Source organism: Tupaia chinensis, unplaced genomic scaffold (genome assembly GCF_000334495.1).
Source record: "Tupaia chinensis unplaced genomic scaffold, TupChi_1.0 Scaffold000217_1, whole genome shotgun sequence".
Classification (NCBI taxonomy): Eukaryota; Metazoa; Chordata; class Mammalia; order Scandentia; family Tupaiidae; genus Tupaia; species Tupaia belangeri.
In genome coordinates this window covers 1,191,575-1,205,162 of record NW_006159692.1, presented here as the reverse complement: position 1 = coordinate 1,205,162, position 13,588 = coordinate 1,191,575, and the positions used below count along the sequence as shown (strand labels likewise).

Here is a 13,588-nt window from a genome sequence, read left to right as displayed (position 1 = left end):
ACTAGACATATACTTGTCTCAAATGTACCAAAGGATGAAAGTGGTTACAACAATGCTGATTCTCCAGTTCCTCTGACAACATGAACCCTGACTCTGCCTATTCTCATTAACACCACTCAGGGGCTCCATTTATAAACGCAACGTGACTCCCATGAAATCAACACGCCCTCTCTATACTTAAAGGGTGACTGAAGTGATTTCTTTTTTCATGGCAGGCCTCCTTTGTAAGAGGATTTTTTTAAAGTCCATGCTAGTCAGTCAGTCCCTTAGGGATGGCCTGAACAGCCATAATGAGGGCAGACTGGCATCTGCTGAGGAATGTGCAAACCTGCCTGCATCTGCCTCCTTTCTGAGCTGGGGTCTCTGGGCATTTCAGCAGTTGTTCTGAAGGCTTGGGGTGTTTATCTCCCACAGGCAGCTGAGCTGCCTCCCGTTTCATGAGCAGAGGAGTGGAATGCAAGGGAAGAGACCCAGCTCCGGCCACCCAGAGGAGAGAGTTTCGTGCTGAGGTCCCTATATGGTTGTGTTAGACTGGACGAAGGGCTCAAGTCTGTCTTTGTTCCTTGTTTGGGAAGCGAGTGGGAGGGGAGCAGGCCAAGGGGCTATATAACCCTCAGCCTTCAGCTCCCCCGAACACACCCAGAGTGGAGAAGCCCAGCCGAGCACTGTCAGGGTAAGTGGCACCAGCCCAGGGATGCGACTTCCAGATTCCAGCAGCCCTGTTACTCCCCATTGTAATCAGACATTGTCTGCAGGGATTTGGCTAAGCTCACCTACTCTGATATTTATGAATGGAGAGTGTAGTAGTGAGCGATTGTAGCTTTCAGCACTAGTAATTGGACAATAAAGGCGAGGCTAACACACAGCGTGGTGTGCTGGAAGAAGTGGAGAGGAAAATGGAGCCAAACTGTATTCGTGCATGTCACCTGTGAAATCTGCTTATGCTAAGCCAACAGTCCAGCCTGGCAGCGTATTCCAGGGATGTAGCCCAGCTGTTCGCAGTAAGCAATGCTTCTGTTTGTATTTCGGCACTGGAAACTCTGAGATCTGCTCGTGGTTCAGATTTGGTGTGGGGATCTTTCACGGGACTGTATTTTTCGTGCAGCTGACATGTCTGGAAGTGGATTTTAGAAGTGAAGAGAGGGCTATTGTCCAGTTTTGTGTTTTCGCTGAATTCATGTATAGTATTTACTTCTGGGTTCTCCGGGTTCTAAGTGGTAGTGCCTGATGTTGCAAATATCTCTCACGGGTATCTGTGGCGCTTACGTGTTAGCATCTGTAGCTTCGGTCACTTGCAGCAGAGCGTAGCAGGCGGCCAGCTGAATCTTTCTCTGCAAAGGAGGCAACAGAGAGCAGAGCTTGCATCTGACAGCTGTGTGTGTCTCTAGGCCACAGGATGTCTGGTTTGCATTTCCCTGAGCTTACAGCTCTGCTCAGCCTGGTAAGGGAGCGTGACGGCAGAACCAGCCCTGCCACCCCAGGCTGAACTTTGCTGCGAATCAGGGATTGGCAGCGTCAGCCTGAACTGGAGTTTCCACTCTGAGTTTTTCCTTGCATTTTTTGATTCATGACTAAATATGGTTCGCGCTAGGAAACCAGCAAGCTGGGAAGTGCAAACGCTCCTTCCTCCCTCCCCTCCTGCTAACTACTCCAACTTGGCAGGAGATGCACTCTGGTCTGCTGGAGCAAACCCCCTGACCCTGTGCAGTTCCAAAAGCAGACATTCGAGCATGTTTTACCTAATTAGGAAATGCTCGCTCCAAACTGAGCTGCTCATTCAGGTTAGATAAAAGAGTCGTAAACCCAGAGTCAGTTTTTTTCCAGGGGCACAGAGACTTCTCTGAAGACGGTGCTTGTTTTAGAAACGACAAGGTTATTCCTGAATAATATTTTGCCAAATATAAATATATTTAATGAATTTTGAGATTTTTCCCCCCCCCTGTGCCTTCTTGCTGTTGCTGAGGGTTAGCTTATTTTTCTGACTATATTCAAACACTCTTCCCGAACTGTTGCTGTCCAATAAACAGGTTACTGGAGGCAGCCTGTATTCACGGTGGCTATACTCCCCCATTTTTAGAAATCATCCTAATTTCACATGTTTTCTTGTTTTCAGCCCTTAATTTGGATTTGGTAAATTTGTTTAGCACATCCACAGGGAGCTTGCTCATCCCTGGTGCTAGAACCATCCCAGATTCTGTTTGGTCTGTTTCATCTGCCATACAGTTCTTTTTTTTTTTTTTTTAAAGTTTATTTATCTGCTTCTTCCACAGGCAAAAGAGATACACACAGAGAGAGATAGTACCCCCAACAGGGTCCTGACACTACAGTCCACCCCAGTCCCAGCCAGACCTGGATCATGGGGACATGCAAGCTTGTATTCGGGAAGGTCTCCAGACTCGAACCTGGAACCTCCCATGCTGATCAACTGCACAGAGCATTGCCTTTTACTGCTGTCAAGCCCCTATAATGCTCACAGCTCTTCAAATTTCTTTTTTTTAATAAAGTTTTATTTTATTTAGAGAGAGATAGAGAGGCATCATTAACAGGTTGTCAGACTTTGAGTCCCTTCCCCTGCCTCCAGGTCATCCAGGTCTCGGGAGCGTGCACCGGCATGTCTCAGGGTGACTCAGGAGCCAAACATGGCCGTCAGCGACGTGGCTCTCATCGATGCGCTACCTCCGGAGCTTCTGAGTCTGGCTCCGGACAGGAGTGTCAACCATAACTTAGTGTCTGGGCAGGGAAGGGAGCAGTGGAAGGGGAAAGGCAATCGAGCTCTACCTTCCATTTTTTATTCTTGCCAATGGGATTCACAAGTTGGGGATTTTCATTCAAGCCTGGAATCAGTGTGGGAGAAGAGCAAAAATTAGAAATGAAAAGATCTGGATGATGACAATAATCAGATAACGGTTTTAATAAAGTCGATGATAGGGGCCAGCAGGTGGTGTGGTGGTTAAGGTGCTGAACACCCACATGGCCAACTGCGGTTGATATCCCAGTCCGGATGGCTTGCTTTCTCACTTTCTCTTTCTCTCTGTCTGTCTCTGGTCCATTTAAAAAATAAATTATAATAAAACATAAAATTAAATAAATAATTCTTTTAAAAGATAATGTTGATGATGAAACTAACATTTACCAAGAACCTACAATGCAGATGCCACTGTAAATGATTTTAAATGTTTTAAAAAATCTAATCTCTCTAAGAAACTGAAGTATGTGCCTATATTATTGCTGTTAAGAAACTATGATATAAAGAAGTCAAATAATTTGCCCAATCACGGCTTCTAAGTGGTGGAACCTGGACTCACATTCAGGCCATCTGGCCCCAGAGTCCCAGCTCATAATCTCTGTACTATGTAGACTCCATTGTCCTAAATTTCTCAGTTTGGGGATCTTGGACAAGTCACTTCAACTCTCTGAGTCTTGGTTTCCTTGTCCATCAGTTGGAGAAAATATTAAATGTATTAAATATCTTGATTTTCGAATGTACCTTCTCAGTTGTTTCTGTTCCTTGGGAAGGGTTATAACACGTGAGGGCCTGTACCGCACGTTCTCGGCATTTGGGAGGATGCAGCGTGATTTCGTGGGGTTAGTCTGGCAGAACTCCAACTGTAGTAGCTAGTTTTTTCCCTACTTCCTGGAACATTTGTAAAGAGAATTGTATGACTAGGTCTGGATGTGCAGTAAGTTCCCCAATTTGAGAAATCGTTCTCAGGCCAGCTGTGGTGTGGTGGTTAAGGTGACTGAATCTCACCTCACTGCCTGTTCAATTTGAGACCCAGAACTGGTGGTTTGAGAAACACTCTGGGCGTGTGTGTGTGTGTGTGTGTGTGTGTGTGTGTGTGCCCAAAATTCCAAAGGGAGAGGGGGATGGAGAAGGGATTCAGGTGTGATCGAGAGGGATGGAGAAGGGATTCAGGTGTGATGTGATCATTCGGTGGCGGTGCTGGCGGGTGCTTTCTCTCTTTTTCACTCTCTCTTTCTGGCAAACACATATACCTTCTGGCACATTTTTTTTTTAAATTAAGAGTCCTTCTCAACTTGAAATCCTGAGATAACAACGCAAGGCAGAGAGCTTTGGCTGTCCTCTTTACAGAATATTTCCACCTAATCTGCCTGCAGAGAGCCCTAGATTGGAAGCTAAGGGTAGGAAGGAGTAGCCAAGAGGCTGGAGTTCTGTATCCAATGCTTGCTGTGAGCTCTTGAACAAATCACTTTCCTTGGGTTTCTCAGATGTAAAGATAAGCACTGAATGAAAATATCCTCTAATCGGCCTTTAGTTTCTAAGATTTGTAAGTCTATATTTTTGCTTCAATCTTTTAAATTTTGTCAAAGAGGCCAAGATTAAAAGTGATTATTTAAATGATTTTTTCATTATCAAGGAAATGTCTAATTTAGAAAATATGACAGAACCCAGGGAAAGATCATTAAAAACACCTGCAAAACACATCCCTTCAAAATAACCCCTGTCAACATCAAGGTAAATATGATTCATCTTTTTGCAATGCATAGAAATACACTTTTAAATGGGATCATGCAATGTTACTTTCTCTAACCCATTGCTCTTACATAAGAAGAAAACTGTAGCCTCTCCTTTCACTTATCTTAATGGAGCAGAATATTTTACTACAGGGTGTGGACTTCGTCATATTCGCCTTTGCTTGTTCAACTTCTAGCTTAACAATGACTTTTATGAATGGAGGGTAATCACGACTGCTAAAATTTACAGAACTTACTCAGCAAGTTTTAATTCATTTGAACATTTCTCTGAGGCTGAAAGTCCTCAATAACCAAAAGAGATTTTTCATTCTTTTTTTTTTTTTAAGAGAGTTTTTTCTATAGGGCATGTGTGCTCACTGGAGAGACAGAGAAAGAGAGACAAAAAGCAAGAAATCACCCTCCAAGAGGACAGCCATGCTACAATCCATTTTCCTCTGTTCTTCTCTCAGGATCTCAGGATCTTGGGTACACACACACATGCCCAGCGTGAGTTTCAAGCCACCAGGTCCGGGACTCAAACTGCAGTCGACTATGTGGGAGTCCGGTCACATAACAATTAGGCCATCTTCTGGTCCCTTAACCACCAGCCATGGGGCTGACCCAAACACTTAATCATTTTAACATCTCTAAATTTTTACATACATTCCATTCCTCAAATCCACCTTTTAATTTTTTTTTAAGTTATAACATATCTAGAAAAATGGGAATCTGGGTTAAACTAGACAGAAATTTTAGACACTTCTTCAACATGTGGTTAGTAACTTGTCCCTTGAAAGATCTGGTTTCACAATGCTGAAATTCCCATTTCCGCTCTAGGCTTGCTCATTCATGCACTGGCTTGGTCCATCTCTGAGTGCTTGGGAGAACTCGCCATATGCCAGTCAGTCTCTGTGCTAGGGCCGCTGTATAACTGTGACAGCCAGCTTCAGCTCATCAAAGTGTACAGTCTAGTTACAAAGTACTTCAAGAAAAATGCTGTGTTACAAGGTTATGGGAGGGCTCTCTGGGAAGAGAGGAGCCCCAGACCCAGCCTGGAGGTAGACGTGGCAGGGTGAGGGCCACAGCTGCTCACTACAACTGGGCTGCTTCCTCCCTGTGTTCTGCAGAACCGTGTGAAGCAGCTCCCACCATGTGTGAAGAAGAGGACAGCACTGCCCTGGTGTGTGACAATGGCTCTGGGCTCTGCAAGGCTGGTTTTGCTGGGGACGATGCTCCCAGGGCTGTTTTCCCATCCATTGTGGGACGTCCCAGACACCAGGTGAGCAAAATTCTGATTGCAACAGAGGGAGAATGGGGCTAGAGCCAGATCCCTCTATGCCCATGTGTAGCCACAGGTTGTCATGCTCTGCACCGACATTATATAACCTTGTTAAAATTATCCCTGGTGTGGTGGACATTCAAGAGTGAATGCCGATTTTGTATGAGGCAGATTCTACGATGTGTAACTGTCAGGTAGAAGTCTGCCCTTTTGTCCTATACTCTTCTATATTCCTCTTCTATCTAAACACAGTCATTGTCGTCATGATGACTACCGTGACGTCATCGGTCATCATCATCAGAAATACTTATAATTTATCTTTTATATTTATTAGATCAACAGAAAAGTCATGGTGCATTTTTGTATAGAAAAAAATACATGCTGGCTTTTCTGGCAAACCAACATAATTTATTCCACAGTTACTTTTTTGAAGAGAAACTGAAATAAAGGCTGAGGTCACTCGACCTTGTAGAACTTGATGCTTGATGAAAGTCAGCATTCATACCAAATGTAATTTTATATAATGTCAGCTGTCAACAAAATCTATCTGGACAGTCATAAGGTACTTTCACATATTATGTATAGACAAAATATTGGTGGCAGCCACATGATAAAAACTGGGTAATTTCACCTCAGAAATTCTCCTTCACATCAAAAATGTATCATGTGCCTTGAGCCAGTCTGATTGATGCGTATGGCTCTCAGCTTGGCCTACACTGACAAGAATAAGTAATACGAGCCCCGTCTAAGGGGTAAAATCTGTCTTTTTGTTAAACTCGGTACAGTGGAGATACTTTTTGCAGATCTGAAGTAGCCATGGATGTTTCACCACTCTAAAGCAGCCACTGCAGTGCAATCTAAAATCGAGTGATGAGAATTTTAAGCTTCACCTTAATCATTTTTTAAGAATGCAGCTGATCAGTTTAAGTGAATGTCTTAATAGTTGATTGATAGGGGTTTGTCCATTAGAATCAGGTTTTGAGTGGTTGTTTATAGAGGTAATGTTTTTGTTTGTATTGCTTAGAAAACAGCGGTCATATACGTTGGGTAGGTTAACAACTTTAATAGTACAGTTGAAAGAGTTTAGGAGAGGAAGAATGCCATTTACCTAATACATAAAACCACATACATTCTTTTGATGAGTAGTTATTGAGTGCCAAATAGGTGCCAGGCGATTCGCTCCAGTGGGGAACAAGGCAGCCATGGTCTGTGCTCTGCCAGAGCTCTTAGGAAATGTAGAAGATAAAGCACCATGGAAACACGCCTCTCCCACACATCCCCTCATACCTGGGTGACTCAGGGCTGTTTCCAATGAACCGAGAGATGCTGCTTCGGAGCACAGTGACAGTGAGACCCATTATGTTGTTGCTGATGCCAAAAGAGGACCTTTCCACCAAAATGATTTAACCCTTTGTGATCTGATTGTCATCAATTCACGAGTTTCAGGAGAGGCTGACTCATCATATGTTGAACATTTTCAGGGGGTGATGGTGGGAATGGGACAAAAAGACAGCTACGTAGGTGATGAAGCACAGAGCAAAAGAGGAATCCTGACCTTGAAGTACCCAATAGAACACGGCATCATCACCAACTGGGATGACATGGAAAAGGTACCGGAAGCTATGCTGCGGGTTGAGCCCTGGGACTGCACAATCCCTGCAACCTCTCAGTCAACATCAAGCTTCTCCTGGGGGGAGAGAACTGGCTTCGTGGTTCACTTGTATTTTTACTTGTTAATGCTTATTCTGAGTTATTTCTCACTAGGAAAAAAATCCTGAAATGTTTCCTTAAGGGAAAAAAAAGTCCCTTGCCTCCCAGGGTTTATGAACTAATTAGAGGCAGTTTGTACACTTGAAGAGTAGCCCATTGCCAGTGGTGGGAATGAATAGTCTAGTTTCCTGTTGCTCAGTGTTGACTGGATGACCCGCCGAGGACGAGCATGGAATGAACTGCAGCCCAGAGGAAAATCTGCCTTTTGGTTCTGTCAGAGGCTATGTGGCTATCCCTTTACTGCAATATGGCTGAAGAGCATTGGAAAGTGGGGAATGGTCTTAAGCAACTCGCCCTTGAATGCTTTCTTGAATTCATTAACTCACCCTGAATATTAATAAAATAACTTTTATTTTAGCTTTCACTATAGAACAAAGGAATGTGAAGAGTGAATTTGGCATATTGCTGAAAAGTCCCCCACGTATTGAAGCACAATAGCGACTAACACAAGTTTTTAAACAAAGTTTTAGAAAAAGATCTTGCTGTGCTTCATGAAGTGAGGCCTCATCTGTGAGACTCTTATAAAGGGCTAGTGGAAAGAGTTAAACCTAGGATTTTTTTTTAACTTTATTTCTTTATTTACTTATTTTATTTTGACCAGAGAGAGGGAGAGAGAGAGAGAGAAAGTGAAAGCAAGCTGCCAGGTCTGGGACTTGAACTGTGGTTTGTCATGTGGGAATCCAGCACTCTTAACCATTACGCCACCTGCCAGGCCCAAACCTAGGATCTTGATGTTTATTATCAGGTATGCTGATAAAAAAAAAGCATACAGAATGAAGAGAAAGTGACATAAAATTTTTAAAATGCAGCAAAATATATTAGAACCACAATAGCTGGCCTTTTCATTATTTCTCAGCTCACTTCTCTCCTATCTCTCTCATGGGTTTGAAGAAAAACATACTGTGGCAAGAATTTATCAGTAATGATTATTTTTTTAAAGGGTGAGAAAGCAAACCACCAGATCCTGGACTTGATCTGTGGTTGACTATGTGGGAGTCCAACACCTTAACCACTACGTCACCTGCTGGCCTATAAGTAATAATTCTTGAACCTCTATATCTTAACAAAAGAGTTGCATAGCGTTAGGTTCACTTTGTCTAACATACAGTTTGCACTGAGGAGGAGATATTAATGTCTGTAGGAAAACACTCCTTAAGAGTTTCTGTATTGTGCGGACAGCATCTCAGAGTGTACGCTCCTGAGGCTGGCACCCTGGCCTAGCAGTTAAGGGAGCCAAATCGCACTTGGCCCACCACCCTGTTGGAATTACACCCAAGACAGCTTGAAAAGCACACCAGGTACATGTGCGTGTGGCCCCAAATCCTGACAGGATAAAGAAATACGGGAGAGGTAATTATAGCAAGACCATGTTTTACGGCAGGAGCTATCTCCTCCCTGCTTTCTATCTCTCCCTGGTGAGCACAAGTGCCCTCTAGAATTTTTTTTTTTTAATAAAAAGGAGCCAGCAGGTAACATGTGCTTAAGGCGCTGGATCCCCCACGGCTGACTGCACAGCTCAAGTACCAGATCCAGCAGCTTTAAAAACACTCCACGGACGTATGTGTGCCTGGATGCCTAAAATCCCAAAAAAAGAAATGGTAGAGCAGGGATTGTGGTGTGGCCATCCCCCATGGGGGTGCTTTTTCACTTTCTCTATTTCTCTGTCTCTCTCTAGCAAGTGCATGCGCCCTCTGGCATAAAAACAAAATATGTTCCTGAAGAGAGATTATGGAAATTAAGAAAAGTCTTTATGTCTGAAATTTAAATTCAAAGTATCTTTTAAGGGTAGAAGAAAGGATTGGCTGTTTCTAAAATGATGGTTCAGGGTAACCGCAGCGTGCGGTATGACTGGCAGGATTTCTTAAGCACTCTGCGATTTCCACTCCATCAAAGGAGCAGAGGTTTCAGGAGTCTCGTTTCCTTTCTAGAAACCCCAAACTGAAAACCAGAGACCTGGGAACAACCTCATCTTTCACCGTTTCTCTTGCTTTTATCCATTTGTAAACATTCGCCAGCACTTTTTACTTTGTTATGTTTCAATTCCAGGCGAATCTCATATGCCTGGTGCTGGTGGAGAACTTTTTATGCTTTTAAAGATGATTTGTTTAACCCCTTTGACAAGACTTGGTTTTGAGAGGACGTCCAGGGGTTAAAGACAGTGCTCAACCGTAAAGCAGAATTGTTTATGTCCAAAGTGCGTTCCCTCATACATGCTATGTGCAGGCACTGGCTTCTGTGGAGACCCCTGAAGGCCAATGCCCGGCCCTGAGGGGAGGTCAGGAAGGTATGAGGGGAGCAGGCGTCTTCCAGGCCTGGAGAGCTGAGTGATGGAAGCGGGAGGCTGGAGGTTTGTTTTTCCCCCACATGTACACTGAGAGGGGCAATTTCTCTTAGCAACATAAACATGGTCATTGGCGTTCAGGTCAGCTTCATATGGTCCTTCACACACGCATTCATGTGTCCTTTTATGTACAAAATGAAATCATTTTTATCTGAATATTAACTAACACAAAGCCAAGAGGTGGATAATATATAGACAATAAGAAAAATTTTAATCATAGATACGTAAAAAGAAGTTGTAAAAGCCAGGCATGGTTGAATAGTAACTCTGGGGTTATCTTAGCTAGCTCACACAAAAAGCCAATAAGATACATGGTCATCACTCTCACCTCCCACCCCTTGTCACCAGTGACGACACTGGAGCTGAGAAGGATTAAGACTTGCCTCAGCTCGTGAAGCTGGGGTTTGAACCACGACCCCATCTTGCCTCGCAGACCTGGGTTGGGGTTTTGTGAATTCTTGGGTCAGGGACTCACAGCCTCTGAGCTTCCGTCCTGTGTCTGCGAAAGTGTGGCCCTGTGATGAGCACTTTGTAGCATGTCATTTGGTCTTCGTTTCAGTTAGCTCATTCTGGTCCCTTTTCGGGATCCACAATGCCAATGACATGGCCTCATTGTTTCTCCTCTGTCCCCACCCCACCCACCAGATTTGGCATCATTCTTTCTACAATGAGCTCCGCGTTGCCCCTGAAGAGCATCCAACCCTGCTCACAGAGGCACCCCTGAACCCCAAGGCCAACCGGGAGAAAATGACCCAGGTAAATATGCATCTTGTCTTCCAGCACTTTGGGGTTTGGGGACAGTCCTGTTAGAAAGAGGCTGTGCAGGACAGCAGAGGGAAGGCCCCAGCCAGCAGGGCACCAACAGACTGACAGCATACCAGGGCCTCGGGGAGCCACAGGGCAGACACACCTTCGCTGTGGTACTCACCGCCTACTGTGAGCCAGTTTTTGCCTCCAAGAGCAATAGGGAACGTGAGAGACTGAATTAAGAAGGGCACATGTTTAGGTTCAACACTTACAAAGAGAAGTTATTTCTAAGTGCAGTGTAAAGTGAGAGGAGAAATGTTGGTTCTGAAGTCAGGCAGAGTTAGGTTTGAACACTGGATCTGTTGCTTATCAGTTATGTGACCTGACAGGACCCATTTGAATCTCCTAGCACCTCCATTTTCCTGCCTGTAAGTTGGGAAGAATATTGGTGTTGCTATTTTTCAAGGATTGACATAAGCTATTATTTTCAAGGTTGGTAAGGCAAAATGATAAATGTGTATCATGACTCCTGATGTGATAAACATTCAACAATAATGTTGCTATTGGTGTTGCTGCAGACAAATCTCAGAACGGGGCTAATCCTAACCAGCCTGAGCTTCAAGGTTTTTGAAGTTATTAAGTCTTTTTTTTTTTTTTTCTGTCTTTCTTTTTACTATGAGCAAGAGAGAAAAAGAGGCAACAATGTCTTTTTTCAAGAATTGACATAAGCTATTATTTTCAAGGTTGGTAAGGCAAAATGATAAATGTGTATCATGACTCCTGATGTGATAAACATTCAACAATAATAGTGATTATTGTCACTTTTGTTCCTTGTCTGAAGTGTAAGATTTTACAGAAGGAGTCCAGTCTACCAGCCAGACAATATCTATAATGTCAATTCCACATTCTCTATGGCAAACACTGGGTTAATCATTTTACCTACACTGTCTCTTTAAATGCTACCAGTGTGAACCAGAAACTATTATCATCTTGATTATATAAACCAGTCAGGGCTCCCATGCATTAAGTGGGCACACAGCTGAAAGTGGCAGAGCCCGGCACTCACCCACAACCTGACAGCCTTCGAGAGTCATAATGTAAATACCGCAGGGCCTTTCCCTCCGAAGCTCTCTCGGTCTCTCACTGACACACCAGCAGTGATTTTCCACAGGGGGGTGTCTGTCCATCTAGCCAAAGATGTTTCTAGTGACAGCATCCCTCTGGACAGCGTGGAGGCAGCACAATGGTTGGAAATTCTGGCTGGCTGGCGGATGGTGTTAGACATTCTGGGTCATAGATCAGGAAGGATTTTGTGGATGGGGAAATGACAGTCGGGATATTTCTGGATGCATACACTTCTCACGAGGGAGCTGGAGAACACTGGTTCTAATCCTGCCCCTGGACTGCATGAGCTGAGGTGTTGACATTCAGATGTGGTCCTGGCACCAGCCGGCGGTTTCTGCCTTCCAGGAATGAGGGCCCCTCTCACTCCAGCCAGAGTGGCTTCAGGCTCCAGGCCAGCCTTGACTCGGCAGTCATGTAAAAAAGTGGAACAGAGGAAATGGAATGGCAGACAAATCTCAGAACGGGGCTAATCCTAACCAGCCTGAGCTTCAAGGTTTTTGAAGTCATTAAGTCTTTTTTTTTTTTTTTTCCTGTCTTTCTTTTTACTATGAGCAAGAGAGAAAAAGAGGCAACAGGGTCTTAATGTCACAATTTACTCCTAGATCTAGCCAACCCTGGTTCTTGGGCATATGCCTGGAATACCCAGGGAGGTCTCTGGACATGACTCTGGAGCCTTCCCATGTGGGTCAGCCTTGCGGCGTGTGGTGTTACCACTATCCCACTGTTTGCCCTCCCAAGAGGGTCACTTCCTTTATACTAGAGGAATTGAAACTTGGCTGTTGTCTTTCTAATTAATTAATGTTTGGCTTTGATGGAGTTAAAAAGTCTTAAACTATCCATGGTGAAGAGCCCGAGGGCTCATTGAGTCCAGGGTCTTTCTCTGTTCATAGTTGAGACCTAGAGCGAGGCTCGCATTTGTCAGCTCCTAGCTGGGGCATTCTCCCTGGTCACATGCAAGTCAGAGCCAGGGTCAGAAGCTAGCTCCTCCTTTTTTTCTGGCTGGTCTTGTGTGCATCGGCCTCCTCCCTTCCCGATCCCATGAGGTCACCGATGTGATCTCCACACCTTCCATTTCTCCTCTTCAGTGGCCAGGGCTGCCTTGGCCATGCCTTCCCTTGGTCCCCTTTGCCCAGAACCAGGCAGGCCCATCTGCATCCACTGACGAAGTGCACGTTCGGTGGAAGGCTGCCAGTCACTGACTTGACTCTTTGGGTATCTTTGCAGATCATGTTTGAGACTTTCAACGTCCCCGCCATGTATGTGGCTATTCAGGCAGTGCTGTCCCTCTACGCCTCTGGACGTACAACCGGTAGGTGGCTGAGAGGAATAGGGAGCCTGGATTGAACACGGTGCCAGTGATGGGATGGGGTGGTCACACACGTGACTTGTGATGGGCGGGGAATATGTCGTAGTTAACAGCTGACTCTAGTCCTAAAAGCCTTCGCCTCGCCAAATGAGTCCTGGACTTCATATTTCTAGGAGTTTTTCTATTGCTTTCCTCTTCCTGCTCCTCCTATTTCCATCTTCCCCAAGCCTTGTCCTACCTCATTTCTCCCACCAAATGCCTCTTTCCTCCATTCAAATACGAGGCATGGAAATCTCCCCTCCTTCCAGCCTCCTTCTCCTAGACCAACATGTGACCACGCACCAGCTAATGTGATGACATTGATCATGCCACTTCTCCCCAGGAATCGTGCTGGACTCTGGAGACGGCGTCACCCACAACGTGCCCATCTATGAGGGCTATGCCCTGCCCCACGCCATCATGCGTCTGGACCTGGCTGGCCGTGATCTCACCGACTACCTCATGAAGATTCTGACCGAGCGTGGCTATTCCTTTGTGACAACCT

General features: G+C 44.8%; 1 protein-coding gene across 1 annotated transcript in view; it reads left to right on the top strand.

Annotated features, from left to right (window-relative positions):
- Positions 1–579: 579 nt before the first annotated feature.
- Positions 580–13,588, top strand: part of ACTA2 (actin alpha 2, smooth muscle) — a 19,111-nt gene continuing 6,102 nt past the window's right edge. The window contains exons 1-6 of the mRNA XM_006147609.1: positions 580–673; positions 5,604–5,755; positions 7,237–7,365; positions 10,512–10,622; positions 12,963–13,047; positions 13,427–13,583. Coding sequence (XP_006147671.1) covers positions 5,627–5,755; positions 7,237–7,365; positions 10,512–10,622; positions 12,963–13,047; positions 13,427–13,583 — 611 coding nt within the window. The 5' untranslated portion in view covers positions 580–673; positions 5,604–5,626. The remainder of the gene's footprint in view (positions 674–5,603; positions 5,756–7,236; positions 7,366–10,511; positions 10,623–12,962; positions 13,048–13,426; positions 13,584–13,588) is intronic.